Consider the following 16,532-nt stretch of genomic DNA (forward strand, 5'->3'; position numbering starts at 1 on the left):
TGTGCCTTCTGGCTGCCTTCCCTATTTTTCATCATTTTTAGCAGTTCAACTTTTTCCCATTGTTTAACAATCAGGAAGCAAAAATTATTTCCAATTTGCTTTAAATCACCCAGAGAAGTATTAGACTGCAGTTTAATTTTTGACCACCCTTTCTGTTGGTATTGGGGTGCCTTTAAAAGGTGCTTGGGAAGAGAACAACAGAGATTGTATCAGAGTTTCAACAGAAAAGGCAGATCTTCCAAGTGTCTCTATTTTCCAGGGACATCCCTGATTTAGAGAAGCCATCCCAGTTTCTGATTTCATCCAGGAATGTTCTGCTTTTTCTTAGGATGTCCCTATTTTCATTGGAGAAATGTTGGAGGGTGTGGAGTTATCCAACCCCTGAGCCATCTGAAGGCAATCCTGTATAAGGAAGGCTTTTTAATGTTTAATGTTTTATTGTGTTTTTATATATGTTGGAAGTCACCCAGACTGGTGATATAGCAAAATATCATTATGGAATGGGATGTCCCTATTTTCATAGGATAAATGTTGGAGGGTATAAAAAGGTTTAGTGAGGGGGAGTAAAACCAAAGGCAATTTATAGGTTAACTTTTGCAGACCAGACCAGACAAGGAGAGGAAGGAGAAAGGACAGTAGTAAGCCCGAGAAGAATTTAGTGTCAGAGGCAGGCACCCAAAACCAGGAACTTCAGGGTTTAGTTAGACTGAGTTTACCCTAGTAAGGCTGCTCTCTTGAAACCAAACTAAGCTATATTAGAAATGAACAATATGAAAGACTAAGGTAGTCATGGAAAGATAATTTATCAGTGAACAAAGAAGATTTTTGAATACCCTGTTAATAGCCAGTTGATAAGTGATAGTGCTGTCTTGATTGAATTAGGAAGTGGAGGAAGATAAAAGTTTCCATTTGCTTTTGCTAAACCTGTGAGTTCCCAGGCCAGTGTGTAGAGGGCTGGGATATTCTTTTCCATTTGGTATAATGTGGGAACCCAAAAATACACTTCTAATTTGTTAGACCTTGCCAGTCACCTTTCCAGACAAATGGAGACTTTTGAGCCAAGTTGATCATGTTGGGGCTCAGAACAGTGAACTCTGTCAACAATATGTCTTGTCTCAGTCACTGGACTGGGGCCATTATTTTGCCAGTTTTTAAAGGCAGCCCACACACCGTGCCACCTTTAAAATAGATTTTACAGCAATTTGTGAAAACACTGAAGGACTTTAAAAGTATCCTGTTCAGGTGTACTTTAACATCTTTTCATTAGTAGCACTGTCTTCCCAATAATTTTGTTCGTGAGGTTTTGATGACTGTTCCTACTCCTCCATTCTCCATGGGAAGTCCTCCACTTAGGAAGTCTATTCATTAACTTCATGTTGACATGCATAATCACCTGAAGCCAGTGTCTTTTGTTCAGTTTCTTGGAACCTTGGATTTGCTACAAGTGGTTAAGGGAGCAAGGAAAAAATGGAGCTAAAGGGGGGGGGAATCCTAGATATTAGCTTATGTATTAGGAGCCAGCAGTCTTATTGTGGAGGTTTTTATTTTGTGGTATCCACCCAGTGCTGAACCACTGAGGTTCCACTCCCAAAATTTGCTCTCCAACCCTCTGGAGCTGATGTTTAGGGTTTGCTGTGGGAGGAGGGCCTGAAGGGGAGAGAGTTTGATTAGTGATCTAATTAAGGCAACAATACTGCATAACCAATTGTTCATTTCCCCCCAAGTTTTAGGCTAAGTTGCCCTTTATTGTTCAAGTTTGATTATTCCAAAAGATATTGATTATAATCAATAATTATCTATGCCCTGACTGGGTAGAAGATAAAAGTGTGACTTAATTGCTTTAGTCTGTTTCATGCATGCATGCATTTGTCTGGGGGCAGGGGAAGATTTTCATAGTTGGTATCAGCCTGAGTCGTCGTGAAAGCATAGCAAATCAGCTGCTAGACTATCATAGGCGACGTTGCTTTGCATGTTTCCAGAAGAAAACCCCCCAGAAAATATTGATTCTTACCTGGAAATGAGTTGCTTTGAGCTCAGTGAGGCTTGCTTCTGAGTAGACATGGCAATAATTGTACTGTGAGACTGGTTTCCTGGTGGCAATTTAATAGAGCACATATTTAGCATTTCAAATTGGAAGGGTCACCTGGTTATTGGTTTAATTTTAGTTTGGAAAATACAGTCAAGATCTCACTCAAGTAGCAGAGCCATGTCTGGGTTGTACTGCATTTATGGAGCTGAATGTTTCAGAATGCAAGGCATTTCTTTTACATAGACAACTGAGCTGGATGTTTTGCAAAACGCCAAGCTACAGCTCTTCTCACATGTCTGAGAGAAATTTTGTATGGTGGAGAATACAGTCATGTGTGCTCTCACAGCTTTACCACCTAACTTGAGTAGGTAGATCTAGATCTAGTAAGTGCTAGATCAGCACCTAATGTGTGACTTGTTGCAGCCGTATGGATCTTTGAAGCCTCTCTGGTTAAGGGCTTTTTAAAGGAAGGCTTGAGAGTCCCGTCAAGCCTAGAATTGTGGCTGATTTAAATACAGTGATGCAGATCTTTTGAAAATTGTGTTGCTTTCCCTAGTTTAATCTATGGCACTTTACATAGAACAATTTGACAGATCTGTAGCTGAGGGGCTTGTAACCTTGCACATGAGTTTTTATTTACTTTTAGTAAAAACAACGACACTATTTCATGCTAACTGTGCTGTATGAATATCTTAAAAGATTTCCAATAGGCCAGTGGTTCCCAGTTGGTGGTCCACAGACCCCAGGATGTCCACGTGACCCACCCAGGGAGTCTGTGGAACCATTCACATAACAAAAACTACCATGGAGATACCAAATTTTTCAAAAGTAGGGGTTCCATGGCTTGATTTTTCAAGAACCATTGCAATAGCAAAAAGTATTTGAAGTGAAGTTTGTTGGGGGGGGGGCATTTGGTAAAGTGGACAGCGACTCTTGATTGGCACGTAACACTATGCCAAACCTTAGGGAAGTCAGAACACATGGGCACCTGCAAGAAAAAATTGTGGCTGGTTACTCCTTCCCTAGTCTTCCTGCTGTCCTGCTATCTGGAGCTAAGCGTTTGGCTTAGCATTTTGTGTGAACCCGGGTTCTTGGTTCTCGTAGTCTGGCAACAGGAAAACTGAAAAGAAGCAGCCACTGTTTTTATTGTGAGTATCTACATGCTCATGTGTTGTCACATAGCCATGTTTTGGCATAGCATTATGTATTATCTTGGCTTTACTTCATTCAAATATTAGTTTCAAACCAAATGGAATCTTCCCTGGAAATTTCTTTACGTACTTCCTAGAGATAGTATCTGAAAGAAAGCTAATTACAAGTTAGATTTTAGATTTGACTACTATTCCAATTGCACAATTCATCCTGTTTTGTGTTTACCATCATATTACTAATTAATTTTAAGAAATACTACATTTCTAAACTAAGAGGAAAAATTCACTTAGTCACTGTTTTAAAACAGGTCTCTGTAAGTCACTAAACTGGCACTGTACCGTTTCCCCTATTTTAAGACGTAGTCATAAAATAAGACATAGCAGGATTTTTAAGCATCCAAGGAATATAAGCCATACCCCGAAAATAAGACATTGTGATAGGCACAGCAGCAATGCCAGCAGCGACAGGAGGAGGAGGAGGAGGAAAAGTAAGACATTCCCTGAAAATAAGCCATAGTGTGCTTTTTTTGAGGAAAAATAAATATAAGACGGTGTCTTATTTTTGGAGAAACCAGCCCATCAAAATATCAATATATCAGAGTGCTTTACGAACTGATCTATTTCCTGAGAATGCTGAGAGTGCTCTTAGTTTCTAGCTTCTATTACTGTTTATAGTTGCTTCTTTTAAAACATTGAGTAACTATTCTTGAGAGTTTGTTTTCAGAATATAAATATTCCTTGAATGCTTAAATATATAAATATTTTATGGACCCTGAAGTTTTACTAGTTATCTTTCTCAGATACAATATTTTCCATCAGTATAAGTGCCATGGAACTCTGGACTTGCATGGATACATAATTTCATTTAATAAGCATCTTCTATAATACTTCATGGAAGTTTATCAATTTGGCATTGTCTAATTATGAAGCAATTTTCCACTAACACGTTTTGATTAGTCTTAAATTCTGTCAGCCATTGTGATTTTAAGAGTTTAGTTGTTGATAAATGTGATTAGAAATGTACTTTATTATATTTTTTAGTTTTTTGGGGATACTCAGACAGTTTTGTGCTTTTTAAAATAAAGGTTTCTCTTTTAAAGACTTCTAATTCTCTGACACTGAGTTACACACTGAGAATCAATATCATGGCCAGCACCTAATGAGTCCCATAAGTGGGAGCTATTATTAATAATAATAGTTTGAGTTGTACCTACTGCAATAACTGTTCAATTTGTAAAACCATTATTTTCTAAGTACCTCAGTCCTTTCTAACTGGACATGCTTAGTCTGTAATATTATGTGCTTCTACATAGCATGGGCTTTTTCATTGGCATTGGTGCCTGCTTCTTTGTGTTGATATTTTTGTATTTTGTGTGCCCCCATTCCTATTCTTAGTTTGTAAAAAATAGATATTGTTTATATTTTCAGGTCATCCAAGTCTCATCCAGGACCTGTTGTCCATATTAGTGACAATCCAATGGATGAAGGCAAGGTAGGTTAAAACTTGGAAATAAAAAAAATTGTTTAAGAGTTGAATTGTTCTTAGCATTAACTTATTTCACTTAGCATCCCTGTTTTGGATGCTAATAGTTTGTAAAACAATGTGAGGTGTCATGTGCATTAGTGGCTATGTCCGACTTCACACTGTAATATTATGTGGGAAAGACTTTGATCTCCCTAGGTGAGAGAGGTACAGAAAGTATGTTTGTGTTGCTCCGGGTGAGAGATGGCTTTTTTGTTTCCCCTTCTTATTGGAGTGTTCTTATTCATTGGACTTTCTAATGTTGAAATGCTCTTATTCAACAGAGCTATCTTTTTGTGCATGCCTATTGGTTGTTGCTTGTTTATTGAAGGGAGAACTGAGTGGATGATGTGGTGCAAGGAGAGTGTGAATGCTTCCCGATTGGGGATGACAGCATGGCTCCTGAATTCTTGTCTTTTATCATGTGTTAGGTTTTTTTTGTAATAGTTATGAGATTTCTTGATAAATGCTGCAGTTAGGTTTTATTTTGATGTTGTGTTTTGATGTATTTTGGTGTTTTGTATAGGCTTCAATTAATGTGGTATATATTTTATTTATGTGCTTAGTTACATGGTTCTGAAATCAATTGTTACTTAAAATGTGGAATTTACTTTTATTACCATTAGCAACAGTTTTGATATGAATTATTGCATTTTTAATTTTAATTTTTGTTGACATTAACTGCTTAGAGCTTTATGTTGAAATATGCATGCTAAGTACATACATTTATTAATAATAGGAATAGAATTTGGACGTTCTGGTGAGAACCATTTTTTAGGTGTAAATATCAATAACTATTTGGATGAAGCAAATAAAAAAATTCCTTCAGTAGCACCTTAAAGACCAACTAAGTTTTAATTTGGTATGAGCTTTCGTGTGCATGCACACTTCTTCAGATACACTAGAAACAGAAGTGTCAGACCTATATATATACAGAGGGTGGTGGGGGTGGGTGGGATGGGGAGATGGGCTGATGGGAGTGGTAACCTGTAGATGGGTGTTAATGGCTGCTGATGGCTGCAATTAGTCCTGGGCTGAGGTGCTAAAGAAAGCTTGATCATGCATAATGAGATAAGAATCCGATATCTCTATTCATCCCAGGTGCTTCCATGGTTTTAAGCTTGGTAATGATTTCCAATTCAGCAACTTCCCTTTCCAGTCTGATCCTGAATTTCTCTGTAATAAAACAGCTGCTTTGAGATCTTGTATAGAATGTCCTGGGAGATTGAAGTGTTCTCCTACTGGTTTTTTTTTTCTATATATATACAGAGGGTATATATATACCCTCTGTATATATATAGGGTCTGACACTTCTGTTTCTAGTGTATCTGAAGAAGTGTGCATGCACACGAAAGCTCATACCAAAATATAAACTTAGTTGGTCTTTAAGGTGCTACTGAAGGAATTTTTTTATTTTGCTTCGACTCAGACCAACACGGCTACCTACCTGTATTTGGATGAAGTGTTCTATATTCCTTTGCAAAAGTGGCCACACAAACACACACCTGGGAAAACGTGTAGACTGCATTGAGAGCCACACAGGGGCCATTGCTGTGAGCTAATTAAGGCAAAAACTTTTTTTTCAAGTGGGGAAAGGGTTGAAAAATTATCCCCCTCATTACTTTTATACTATAAAGCCCTCTTCCCCCACTGAAGAGGCTTTGCCTTTTTTCTTTTTCCTCTTTGCTTATTGACATGATAGGGCTTAGAAACCTATTCTTACTGAAAAGATAAGGTTCTTATTGTGAATTAACATTAAAAAGGGTTTATGTCCATCCTTTCCTTCACGTTTCATTCATGTATAATTTTGTGCTCTTCTAAGAACAACAACTGAAGTGCCTTGTCATATGTCCTAGAGACTGATCCCCCAGAAAAACGGTAGTTACTGGCAATGAAATCATTTCCAGCATCTGGACTATTATGCAAGCATAGCTATTGGAGGTTCTTAAGTAGCTGCTTATGACACAATGCTGTTTCAAAATTATATGTATAAAGCATACATAGACTTCTTGCCAATGTAAACTCATACTTATGACATTTTAGTGACATTTTTAGGCAGTACACATAATTTGTATACAAGAAAGAGGTCTAATTTTCCACATTTGCTGGATTAAATGGAATTAGTACTTCATAATGCTTTTTTTTAGTAGGATTATGATATAAATCTTAAATGTTATAAAATCCCCTCGATATTCTGATACTAGGATTACAAAGGGATCTTAAAGATATCTCTGTGCAAAAGTGGGCGGGGGCCTTACATAATAACAGTTTTGACACGGGTGCATACCAGATTGGTGAAGATTATTTCCAAATTTTATGAAGTGTGCAGAAAAGTTTAGACAGATTTTCCTCTTTAATACCTTTGCTGTGAAAGAAATTGACTTTTTTAAAAGAGTGACTTTTGAAATTTTTACGTAGTGGATTTTTAGAATGGTTTAAAACTATTTTCCTCCCTGAATTATTCAGCCAAAATACATTCTGTGTTTGTATAGGGTAGGGGTGCCCAAACTAAGGCCCGGGGGCCAGTTGCGGCCCAATCGCCTTCTAAATCCGGCCCGCGGACAGTCCGAGAATCAGCATGTTTTTACATGAATAGAATGTGTCCTTTTATTAAAAATGCATCTCTGGGTTATTTGTGGGGCATAGGAATTCGTTCATTTTTTCCCCCTTCAAAATATAGTCCGGCCCCCCACAAGGTCTGAGGGACAGTGGACCGGCCCCCTGCTGAAAACGTTTGCTGGCCCCTGGTATAGGGTATAGGTGGAGGATTATCTGTGTCTTCAGTTACAGTTCTTATGAGATAAACATACTATCATGTATTGCTTCTCTCCCTAATAGTAGAAGATGATGGTTGGAAGCGTTTATTTTTTAGAGTACCACACCAGTCAACCAACTAGTTTGATCCTGATGCTGCCTTCTACTTTTATTTATTGACCCTTGTCTATAGCTGACTGTTGTACAGGGGAATCCCTGCTTATGCGAGGCTTCCATTCGTGGCCACTGCACACAGCAGGACATGCGCAAGTCCTTCCCGTTCTGCCCCCATCCCCATTCCATCCCCTTTTGGCACCAAAAATGGTGCGTGTGTCACACATGTGGTGGTCATGCACAAGTGGGGAGCTGCCTGTATTTCAATTCAAGAACAGATTACTTTTGGTGGTCTGGTTTTATATTTCATCTGTGAAAGACTGCAACTTCTAGTTCAATACCATGTTCAGTCTCTAAGCTAAAAACCAATATTCAAGTCGATGTAATATGGTCCACCTTAAATGTACCCAAACTACTAAAACAGAATTATTATTTTTAAGTTTGCAGTAAAGGAGCATTGTACAAAATTAAAACAAATCACTTTAGACACAGGTGAGGTACTTTATTTCAGTTTTTCTGTGTCTTAAAAGGGCAAACTGCATACTAGAACTGTGTCTTAAAAACACAAAACAACCACTTTTCCTGTTACATAGTTTTCATCATGCATGTTTTTTGTTTAGATGGAGTTGCATTTGAATATTCCTGTATTTGTACTGTCTAGGGCAGGCATCCCCAAACTGCGGCCCTCCAGATGTTTTGGCCTACAACTCCCATGACCCCTAGCTAACAGGACCAGTGGTCAGGGATGATGGGAATTGTAGTCCAAAACATCTGGAGGGCCGAAGTTTGGGGATGCCTGGTCTAGGGTGTATCTTTCTGCATATCTGAATTGGTTCTTACTTATTTACATTAGGGTAAATCTTTCCCTTTGCCCCTTTTGGTAGTGAGTCATTTAGAATATTCTATGTTTTAAGTCCAGTTGCAATGTGATAAATGGCAGGTGACCATGCATACTTGAAAGAAGAGGAGGAGACAAACCATATTGGGGAAATTTAGTAGTACCGTAGTAGCAGCAGCAGCAGTAGTATTTATACCTCACATTTCCCCCTGATAGGATTCAAGGTGCCTTACAGATAATAACAAGAATTCATAAAAACATAGAAAAAGAATAATTAAAAAACCAATTAAACAATAGAATTAGGACTATATACATATATAAAATATGTTTAAGACGTACAAATACTTACAATAAAAACATTGCAGAAAATCACATAAGGACTCAGGTAATTTTCATTTTCCCTAATCAACCTTGTATCACGTTTTAAGATTGGCGTTCCTTCAGGGTAATAATCAGACTATGCATGCAAAAATAATTCAGTTCACTACACTGTATCTGCTTCATATAAATGGTTTGCCACAAGCTGGGAGTTTAAGTCTGTGATGATCTTTATTTCCTAGATTTAATACCTCTGTGTGTTCATCCATGGGTAGATTCATTTATTTCGATTGAGACTGAAGCAAACATGAGACTATTTGTCTGTCTTTTTCTGACAATTCAAGTGTACTTTAAACAGTCTTTGAAATTGCATATCATAGTATCTGTATATTTCTTTTATGTTTATATTTCTAGTCTGTCAGTAGGCATGTTTTAGGATATTGTTGCCTTTTAGTATTATGCTTCTGTAGTTGTCCTTAACATTTGCATTTTAATCCAGAATTTTTTAGAATTGAATCACATGTATTCAGGTACTAGAAATAACTCATTTTCATTCCCAGAAAATTAATATTTTCTTTGGTTATTTATTACAGCTATTGATTGGTTTTGAATCAGGAACAGTAGCATTATGGGACCTCAAATGCAAGAAGGCAGATTACAGATACACACATGACGAGGTAACTGAAGTTATTAATCTGGCAGTTTGGTAGTTTAACATTAAAAACATAGTTATTTGCTTGTGTTTCTCTGGAACAGTCTCCCCCAACCTGATGCCTTTCACATGTTTTAGTAGACCACAACCCCCATTATAGCTTACCATTGGCTGTGCTGACTGTGATTCACAGGTGTTTTCATCCATAACATCTGGAGGGCACCACAATTCTGTGATTCTATTCTATATGTATATGAGTTACACAGATTCATACATTAACACGTTGAAGCATTGCTGGGGGGGAAATTCATGAGATGGCAAATGTCTTGAAGTTGCTAGATTGCATACAGATTTGGGAATAAAGTTTCTAAGGTTGCTAAACTTGCATGTCATCTATGGACTTCAGCGTAGTGTGTGTATTTAAAAGTTCTTAGCTACAGCATCTGAATGTGAATGTTGAAGACATGGGGGGATGGGGGTGGAGAGATTAGGAGAAAAATGCAGGAAATTGTCAGAGGTTTGGAAAGATCCCCCTCCCAACCTCCCCCCTCCCACAGGAAAGATTGCACGTATTTGGTTCTCTCATGCTGCTGTATGGTGTTGTGTTCATCAGACAGCAATACACAGGCTTCAGTCTAAGCAGTTTCTTTGCCCTGCAAAAAGGGATGGATAGGGAAATTGGCTTCTAAATTGACTATGGAAGAGGGGTATATATTTTTCTTAGCCCAGCTATCTCTATACTTTGGTGACAGAGACTATATTTCTCTATAGTTGAAGCAACCAAGGGTGTAGTAAGGGTGCAATTACCCTCAGTTGAGGCATCCTCTGATGTCTCTCTATCCTCCAATGGCATGGAGGGATGTCAGGGTAAACAAGTAGCAATCCTTGCTTATGTGCTTCTCACTCCCCACCCCCACCCCCACCTCGGTTTATTACAGGTTACCAGTTTGGTTTTTCTAAAACCTCAGAAAACATCTATATCTAAACATCTGTGTCTAAAGTGTGGAGTGGACAAGAAACATAGTTTCCTCCTATAATTAAATGTGTATGAACGTCAGAAAGTGAAGAAAGCTTTAGCAAACCATTATGTGTTTAGGTTCAGCAGTGACTAGTTTGGGCCAGCAACTGTACATTTGCATTTTAAATGAAGTGACATTTTTAGATCTGGTGGAAAAGGAACTGATTATCTTAAACACCATAATTGACTCATCCATTCTGCTCTCTGGATTAATGAAGTACGGAATTTGAAAAATGCTTTTCTGTTAATTGTTGGCTATGTGCATCTAGGCATGGTTTTGGGGAGCAATTGGCACAAGGAGAATAGGGATCAAAAATGGCCATAATTTTATTGGAGTTTGGCGCAGCAACAGGCAAGAATCTGTATCGGGCAGATGGCCTCCTGGCATACACATCTCCCAGCCCACCTACTGGGCAACCAAGGCTGTTACTGTGAGTCCTGCAATCAACCTGGGTGTGTGGGAGCCATTCACCCACCCTACCCCTCTGAGCCTAGAGCCATAGTCTTTAAAGTGTCATCCTCCAGACCCCGGTGGGGTTCCCCTCATAAGCTTTAGATCCTGTCCACCGCACTGCCCCACTCAAAAAAGCTGATATGGCTGAAACATAAATACAACTGCTTCCTTGCTTTGAGGTACTGGGTAGGCAAAAACCTTTCAGCCTAGTTAGGCCAATTAAGACAGTAGGTATAATATCTTTCCAACAAATGTCCACAGCAAAATCATACCTAGCAAAAGGAGTGTAGGTTGGAAAACTGACAATTCCAACACTAGTGCTATAGCCTGGGCTTTATTTATACCCTAGGAATGGAGCATTCTGAGAATTGCTTCACACAGAACTGCATATACCCTGCTTGGTGCTTACTGCTGTAAATGCGTAAAGGGAAAACATGTACAAGACGGAACTTTTTTATCACAGTTGAACCATTTCTTTTTTCATTGGAAAGATGAATATATATTGTGATGCTTAATAATGTGTGCAATAAGTATTTCTTTCCCAATATTCTAGGAGTCCTCAACTCAGCTTTTGTGTTTATAGTATACTAAGATTAATACTAATTATGGTTTAAAAGTCTACAATCTATGCAGGAAGTTTGGATATGAAGAAGGGAAATAGGAGCACAGTAAAATGACAAATTGAGCCCCTATGGTTACTTTTTTCTAATGGTTAAATAAGAAATCTATATAAATAACGTGTGAGCTAAAAGGGGAGTTGTTGTGTTTTTTGTTTTTGCTGTGTATGTAAATTTAGCCTAAGATAGGAATTAGACTCGTCCTTGATGTAGCCTATGAGAAACAAAGCCATGGGTCATATTCTCCATTTCCATCCACGGTTTCTTTTGTAACCAAAAAGAGAAGCTTTTGATTTTCAAGTAACCACAGTTCCCCTTGATATCCAAACATGGAAAAACTTGTTTGTTTTCATGACTAGAGAGAACAAATTGGGTTAGACCCATGATTTCGCATCCTGACTTATTTTCAAACCATAGTTCAAACAAACCCCCATTCTCTAAGTTTGGATATTGTCATGCATGCCAGCTGTGGAAGCTAGAGTTGCTGTAACAATGCAATCTTTAGTAATATACTGTTATTGCATACTACTTTTTTGACAGTCAAGAATTTCTTATGCTATATTTACTCTACAAAAAATGTGACACATAACTATTTTACTACTTCATTTCACATTTCTTGTTCTATGTAATGTCACAATTCTGTGTGGGATTTCAGATGCAATTGGAAACTGCCTTAGTAATGAGTAATCTTAAACTTGCAAATGAACAGTAGAAGCAGCCTATTTGAAGGGTAACCCTTCCTATTTCTGTTTGGATGCATGGTTTCTGGTAACATTATTTGTACTTAAAGTAAAAATAAGACAGCTATTGAATCATTGGCTGCTATGGATTCTCACTTCATGAACATTGGCTAAGGGCAGTTTCAATATTCTTCCAACATGCAGATTGCAAAAAAAGCCATACAGTACAGTATCTAAGAAAGTGCTCGTGTGAAAGTGGTAGTAACATTTGTAAGTTTTCCTTATTATGTAACTGAGTGTTGACTGTGGACACTTGTGCCAACGTAACCCTTGCGATGACCAAACTGGTGTGAATATATTTGGCTTGGATCCATAATGCCTTCTTCTAATCTGGGATATTTTATTCTGTATTGTGGTATTGGGGACCCAGGTGGCGCTGTGGGTTAATCCACAGAGTCTAGGGCTTGCTGATCAGAAGGTCGGCGGTTCGAATCCCTGCAACGGGCTGAGCTCCTGTTGCTCGGTCCCAGCTCCTGCCAACCTAGCAGTTCGAAAGCACATTAAAGTGCAAGTAGATAAATAGGGACCGCTCTGGCGGGAAGGTAAACAGCGTTTCCGTGTGCTGCTCTGGTTCGCCAGAAGCAGCTTTGTCATGCTGGCCACATGACCCGGAAGCTGTCTGCGGACAAACGCTGGCTCCCTCGAACCTATAGAGCGAGATGAGCGCCGCAACCCCAGAGTTGGACACGACTGGACCTGATGGTCAGGGCCCCCTTTACCTTTACCTTTATTGTGGTATTAAAATGTTCCTGTCTTAGAAGGGGAGAGGAGTAGGGGAAGGAGCCCCAATATGTGCAGCTAGGAGGAATAACACCATTTTAGAAAACTGATCATTTTCTACCTGAAGTGCTTTATTATATTCAGAGTGGCATCACTACCAATTTATCACACAAGAGCAACACTCCAGCAGCAATAAGAGCTCTAATCTGGAAGCAGTTTATGAATATTTGTGGTGCTATTTCTAATCTGCTTGTTATCCCCACAGTAAATTTTGGCAAGTTGCACTTATGAGTTATGCTGATAAGCCAGGACAAACCTTGGCAAATACTGCATGTCTATCCCTTGGATGAAGATGTTCTCAGGTAGGGTGTGAGCTCCCTCTAGCACTTGAAGGCAGGATTGCCACAGAATTGGAGAGTTTTGCTCCCAACTGACTAGCCCCCAGCAGTTTTTTATTCCTGCCTTTGTGCTGAGATGTTGTGTCCCAAAATCTCCATCCAGCTTGACTCAGACTTGTGTCTTGACTGTGTTTGTGTACCTGTGTTTCTGGAGTTTGGCTTTGTGCTGTTGGTATCACCCATTTTTTAAAAAAGGTTGTCGTGTTATTTGTGTGAGGTGAAAGCTTGTGTGAGTTATATCTCATTCTGAGTTTGGGGTGTTGTACGTAGTTTAATGTTTGCATCTTGCAGGGACATTGTGTTGATTGTGGGGAATTTGGTTGTTATTTCCCAGTACGTTTTCCCTTCCTCTCTGACCACTTGGTTGTTTCTTTTTGGTTGTTTCTTTTTGCTCATAAAGCTTCCGCTTGCCCTTTACTTAGATAAGCAAGTTTAGTGATCTGTGGCTGTGTGAGGAATTTTAAACAGCTACAGTACTCTGTTTTCCTTTCTGCCATTTTTGAAGCCCCACCAGAGCTCTGAACTATCAACCATAGCAGATTAGTTAGATCACCTATCCTGCAAAGCAATGGCCAGCAACTACTGCATTATGGTTCCCCATTAGTTCCAGACAATTTGCTGCTGCAACTTTGAGGAAATAGTGGGCCATGGACAAGAAAACACTGCTGAAGGCTAAAACCCTTATGGCAATGTATAAGGCACTACTTAATCACTGCATTTCTCAGTTGGCATCAACTTCTGGTGTGCAGGGTTCCAGCTCTTAGTCCATTCTCATTGGATGAGGCTTCTTGTTGTTTTTAGTTGTTTAGTTGTGGACTCTTTGTGACCCCATGGACCAGAGCATGCTAGGCACTCCTGCCTTCTGTCTTGCTACTACCCTTCATTGTGTCCCAGGTACTATAACTGCTATGTCTGTCACTGAGAGAGCCTCTAAAGCTGCCATGTCAAAGGGGGTCTGGTTTAATTTCCTGCTCTTTTCTTCAGGCTTGGTTACACAAATATCAGTACAGGTAATCAAAACTGTCAAGTATGCCTAGTGCCTCATCACAAAGTATGCCTACTGCTATTTTCCCCTGACATACTATTGGCATGGCTCTACCTCAGCTTCAGCTGAATACTGAAAAGCTTCAGCAATTCAAAGAGGCACTGTTGTCAGACTTATCTAAAGACTTATCTGGATCTGTCCAGCAGGCTAAACACCAATTTCCATCTCTTTTACATCCTGAAGTCCTGAATCAAATAAAGGGAACTCTCCTGTCTGGTTTATCGCAAACAACAACAACAAAACGCAAAGGAGTTCCATCCTTGGGGCATAAAATATTCCTATTCTTTCAGCTGCTTTGGTTTACTTTCTGGCTGCCAGGGCTGTCATTCCCTGATGAAGTTCCTCTCAGATGGCCATTGCCTGTGGAGGTTAGAAGGAAAGAGTTTCCAGGTTTTCATGCAGTGCCACAGGGCTTAGCAATTTCGAAGTGCAAAGAGCTGTCCAGTTTTAACAGTTGAAAGACACCATTAGATCTGTGAGAGACTAAATGGGGCTGGAGTGATGTTTCTGAATGGAAAAAAATGAAAGAAAGAAATCTTCTCTAATAGACTGTTTTCAGGTCAAACAATGCCTACACTTACATTGTAAGGCCATGGCAGTACAGGATATCAGTGCCCAGTGCACCAGTCTTCCTGATGCAAAGCCTCATGGAAGAGCTGTTTCTGCTCCCACTCTGTTTCAGAAACTGGTCAGCCCAGAGTGGAATGAAGCTTTATAGAGTAGTCACTTGTATGTGATAAAAAGTTTTATGTTCTAAGCCAGCCATTGCTCCTGCCTTAAAGGTAAAGGTAAAGGGACCCCTGACCATTAGGTCCAGTCATGACCGACTCTGGGGTTGCGCGCTCATCTCGCATTATTGGCCGAGGGAGCCGGCGTATAGCTTCCAGGTCATGTGGCCAGCATGACAAAGCCGCTTCTGGCAAACCAGAGCAGCACATGGAAATGCCGTTTACCTTCCCGCTGTAGCGGTTCCTATTTATCTACTTGCACTTTGACGTGCTTTCGAACTGCTAGGTTGGCTCCTGTTAAAAAGGATGCTATTCAGGAATTTGGGGAGATTGCCTCAGTCACACAGGAGGTATTCATAAGACCCCCCAATCAGGGGTTAAGGTATCATATTTCTTGTTTTCCACCCCTAAAATTTCAGGGGCCAAGGAGTGAAGCCACTTAATTGTGTAGCATAAACACTGTCGCATCAGGGTAATCTGAACCGCCAGAGTGTTCCTACTCTGGTTATAAAGTTATTTCCTCCAACCTTTTCACACTAGAGATTAAGTGTGTCCATTCCAGACAGGGATATGAACCCTTTGGTTAGAGACAGAGGATAGTCCTCAAGCTGAGGCGTTTTCCCACTCTTTTTCTGAAGGCAATAGAATATTAGGTTAAATGTTTTGCCTTATAGAACTGAATCTCCCCAGCCTCTGAAGAGCCAGCAGGGTGTTGCCAAGGTAACCGCAGACAAGTCTGTTGACTCCTCTGCAGGGCCACTTTCAAATCGGAATATGAATTGCTTCATGAGTTTGCATAAGGATGCAAAGGTTTTCTCTAAGAGATGAAGGCATTTCCAAGAGTTGCAGCGCAGAACCTCAATTTCCTTTTCTGACCAGCTGCAGTCCTAAATGAATGCATAGAATTATCTTATGTATCCATCAGGAGTTTGAAGGGTTCCCCTATGGGTTGGCCATGTAGATACCCTGTTCGGTGAAATTAGAAATGAGTTTGTCTTTTTTTTAATTTCAGGAGGCTTCAGCCGTAGCCATCACTTGCTTTTTGTCAGGGTTCATTGGCAACCAGTTCATAGGTTTAAGGAACGCCAGGGATATTCACCTTCAGTAGTGATTAGTTCTCTCTACCAGTTGTAAAACTTAGCAAATGTTTACAGAGGATGACAGAAGTTTTTTCTACCTACATCTAGGCAGTTAAGTAATAAAAGAAGTGCAAACTTTAAATGAAATTTAAATTGAAATAGTAGTAGTAGTAGTAGTAGTAGTAGTAGTAATAATATACCCCACCCATCTGGCTGGGTTTCCCCAGTCACTTTGGGCAGCTCCCTTTATTCCTTTATATGTCAGGTAAGTCTTTTGGACAGTTTTGAAGAGAAGGTCTCTAAGCCTTCTATTAGTCCTTGGTGTCTATTTAAACTGCAGTTTAAGGTTACGATC

The 16,532-nt window shown here is 39.5% G+C and overlaps 1 protein-coding gene across 6 annotated transcripts in view; it reads left to right on the forward strand.

Annotated features, from left to right (window-relative positions):
• STXBP5 (syntaxin binding protein 5) overlaps positions 1-16,532 on the forward strand; it is a 123,644-nt gene that overhangs the window by 41,521 nt on the left and 65,591 nt on the right. For all 6 annotated transcript variants that reach the window (XM_035108801.2, XM_060272738.1, XM_035108797.2 and 3 more), the window contains exons 6-7: positions 4,609-4,672; positions 9,320-9,403. In XM_035108801.2, the coding sequence (XP_034964692.1) occupies positions 4,609-4,672; positions 9,320-9,403 (148 nt within the window). The remainder of the gene's footprint in view (positions 1-4,608; positions 4,673-9,319; positions 9,404-16,532) is intronic.

The sequence above is a fragment of the Zootoca vivipara genome, chromosome 3 (genome assembly GCF_963506605.1).
Source record: "Zootoca vivipara chromosome 3, rZooViv1.1, whole genome shotgun sequence".
Lineage (NCBI taxonomy): Eukaryota > Metazoa > Chordata > Lepidosauria > Squamata > Lacertidae > Zootoca > Zootoca vivipara.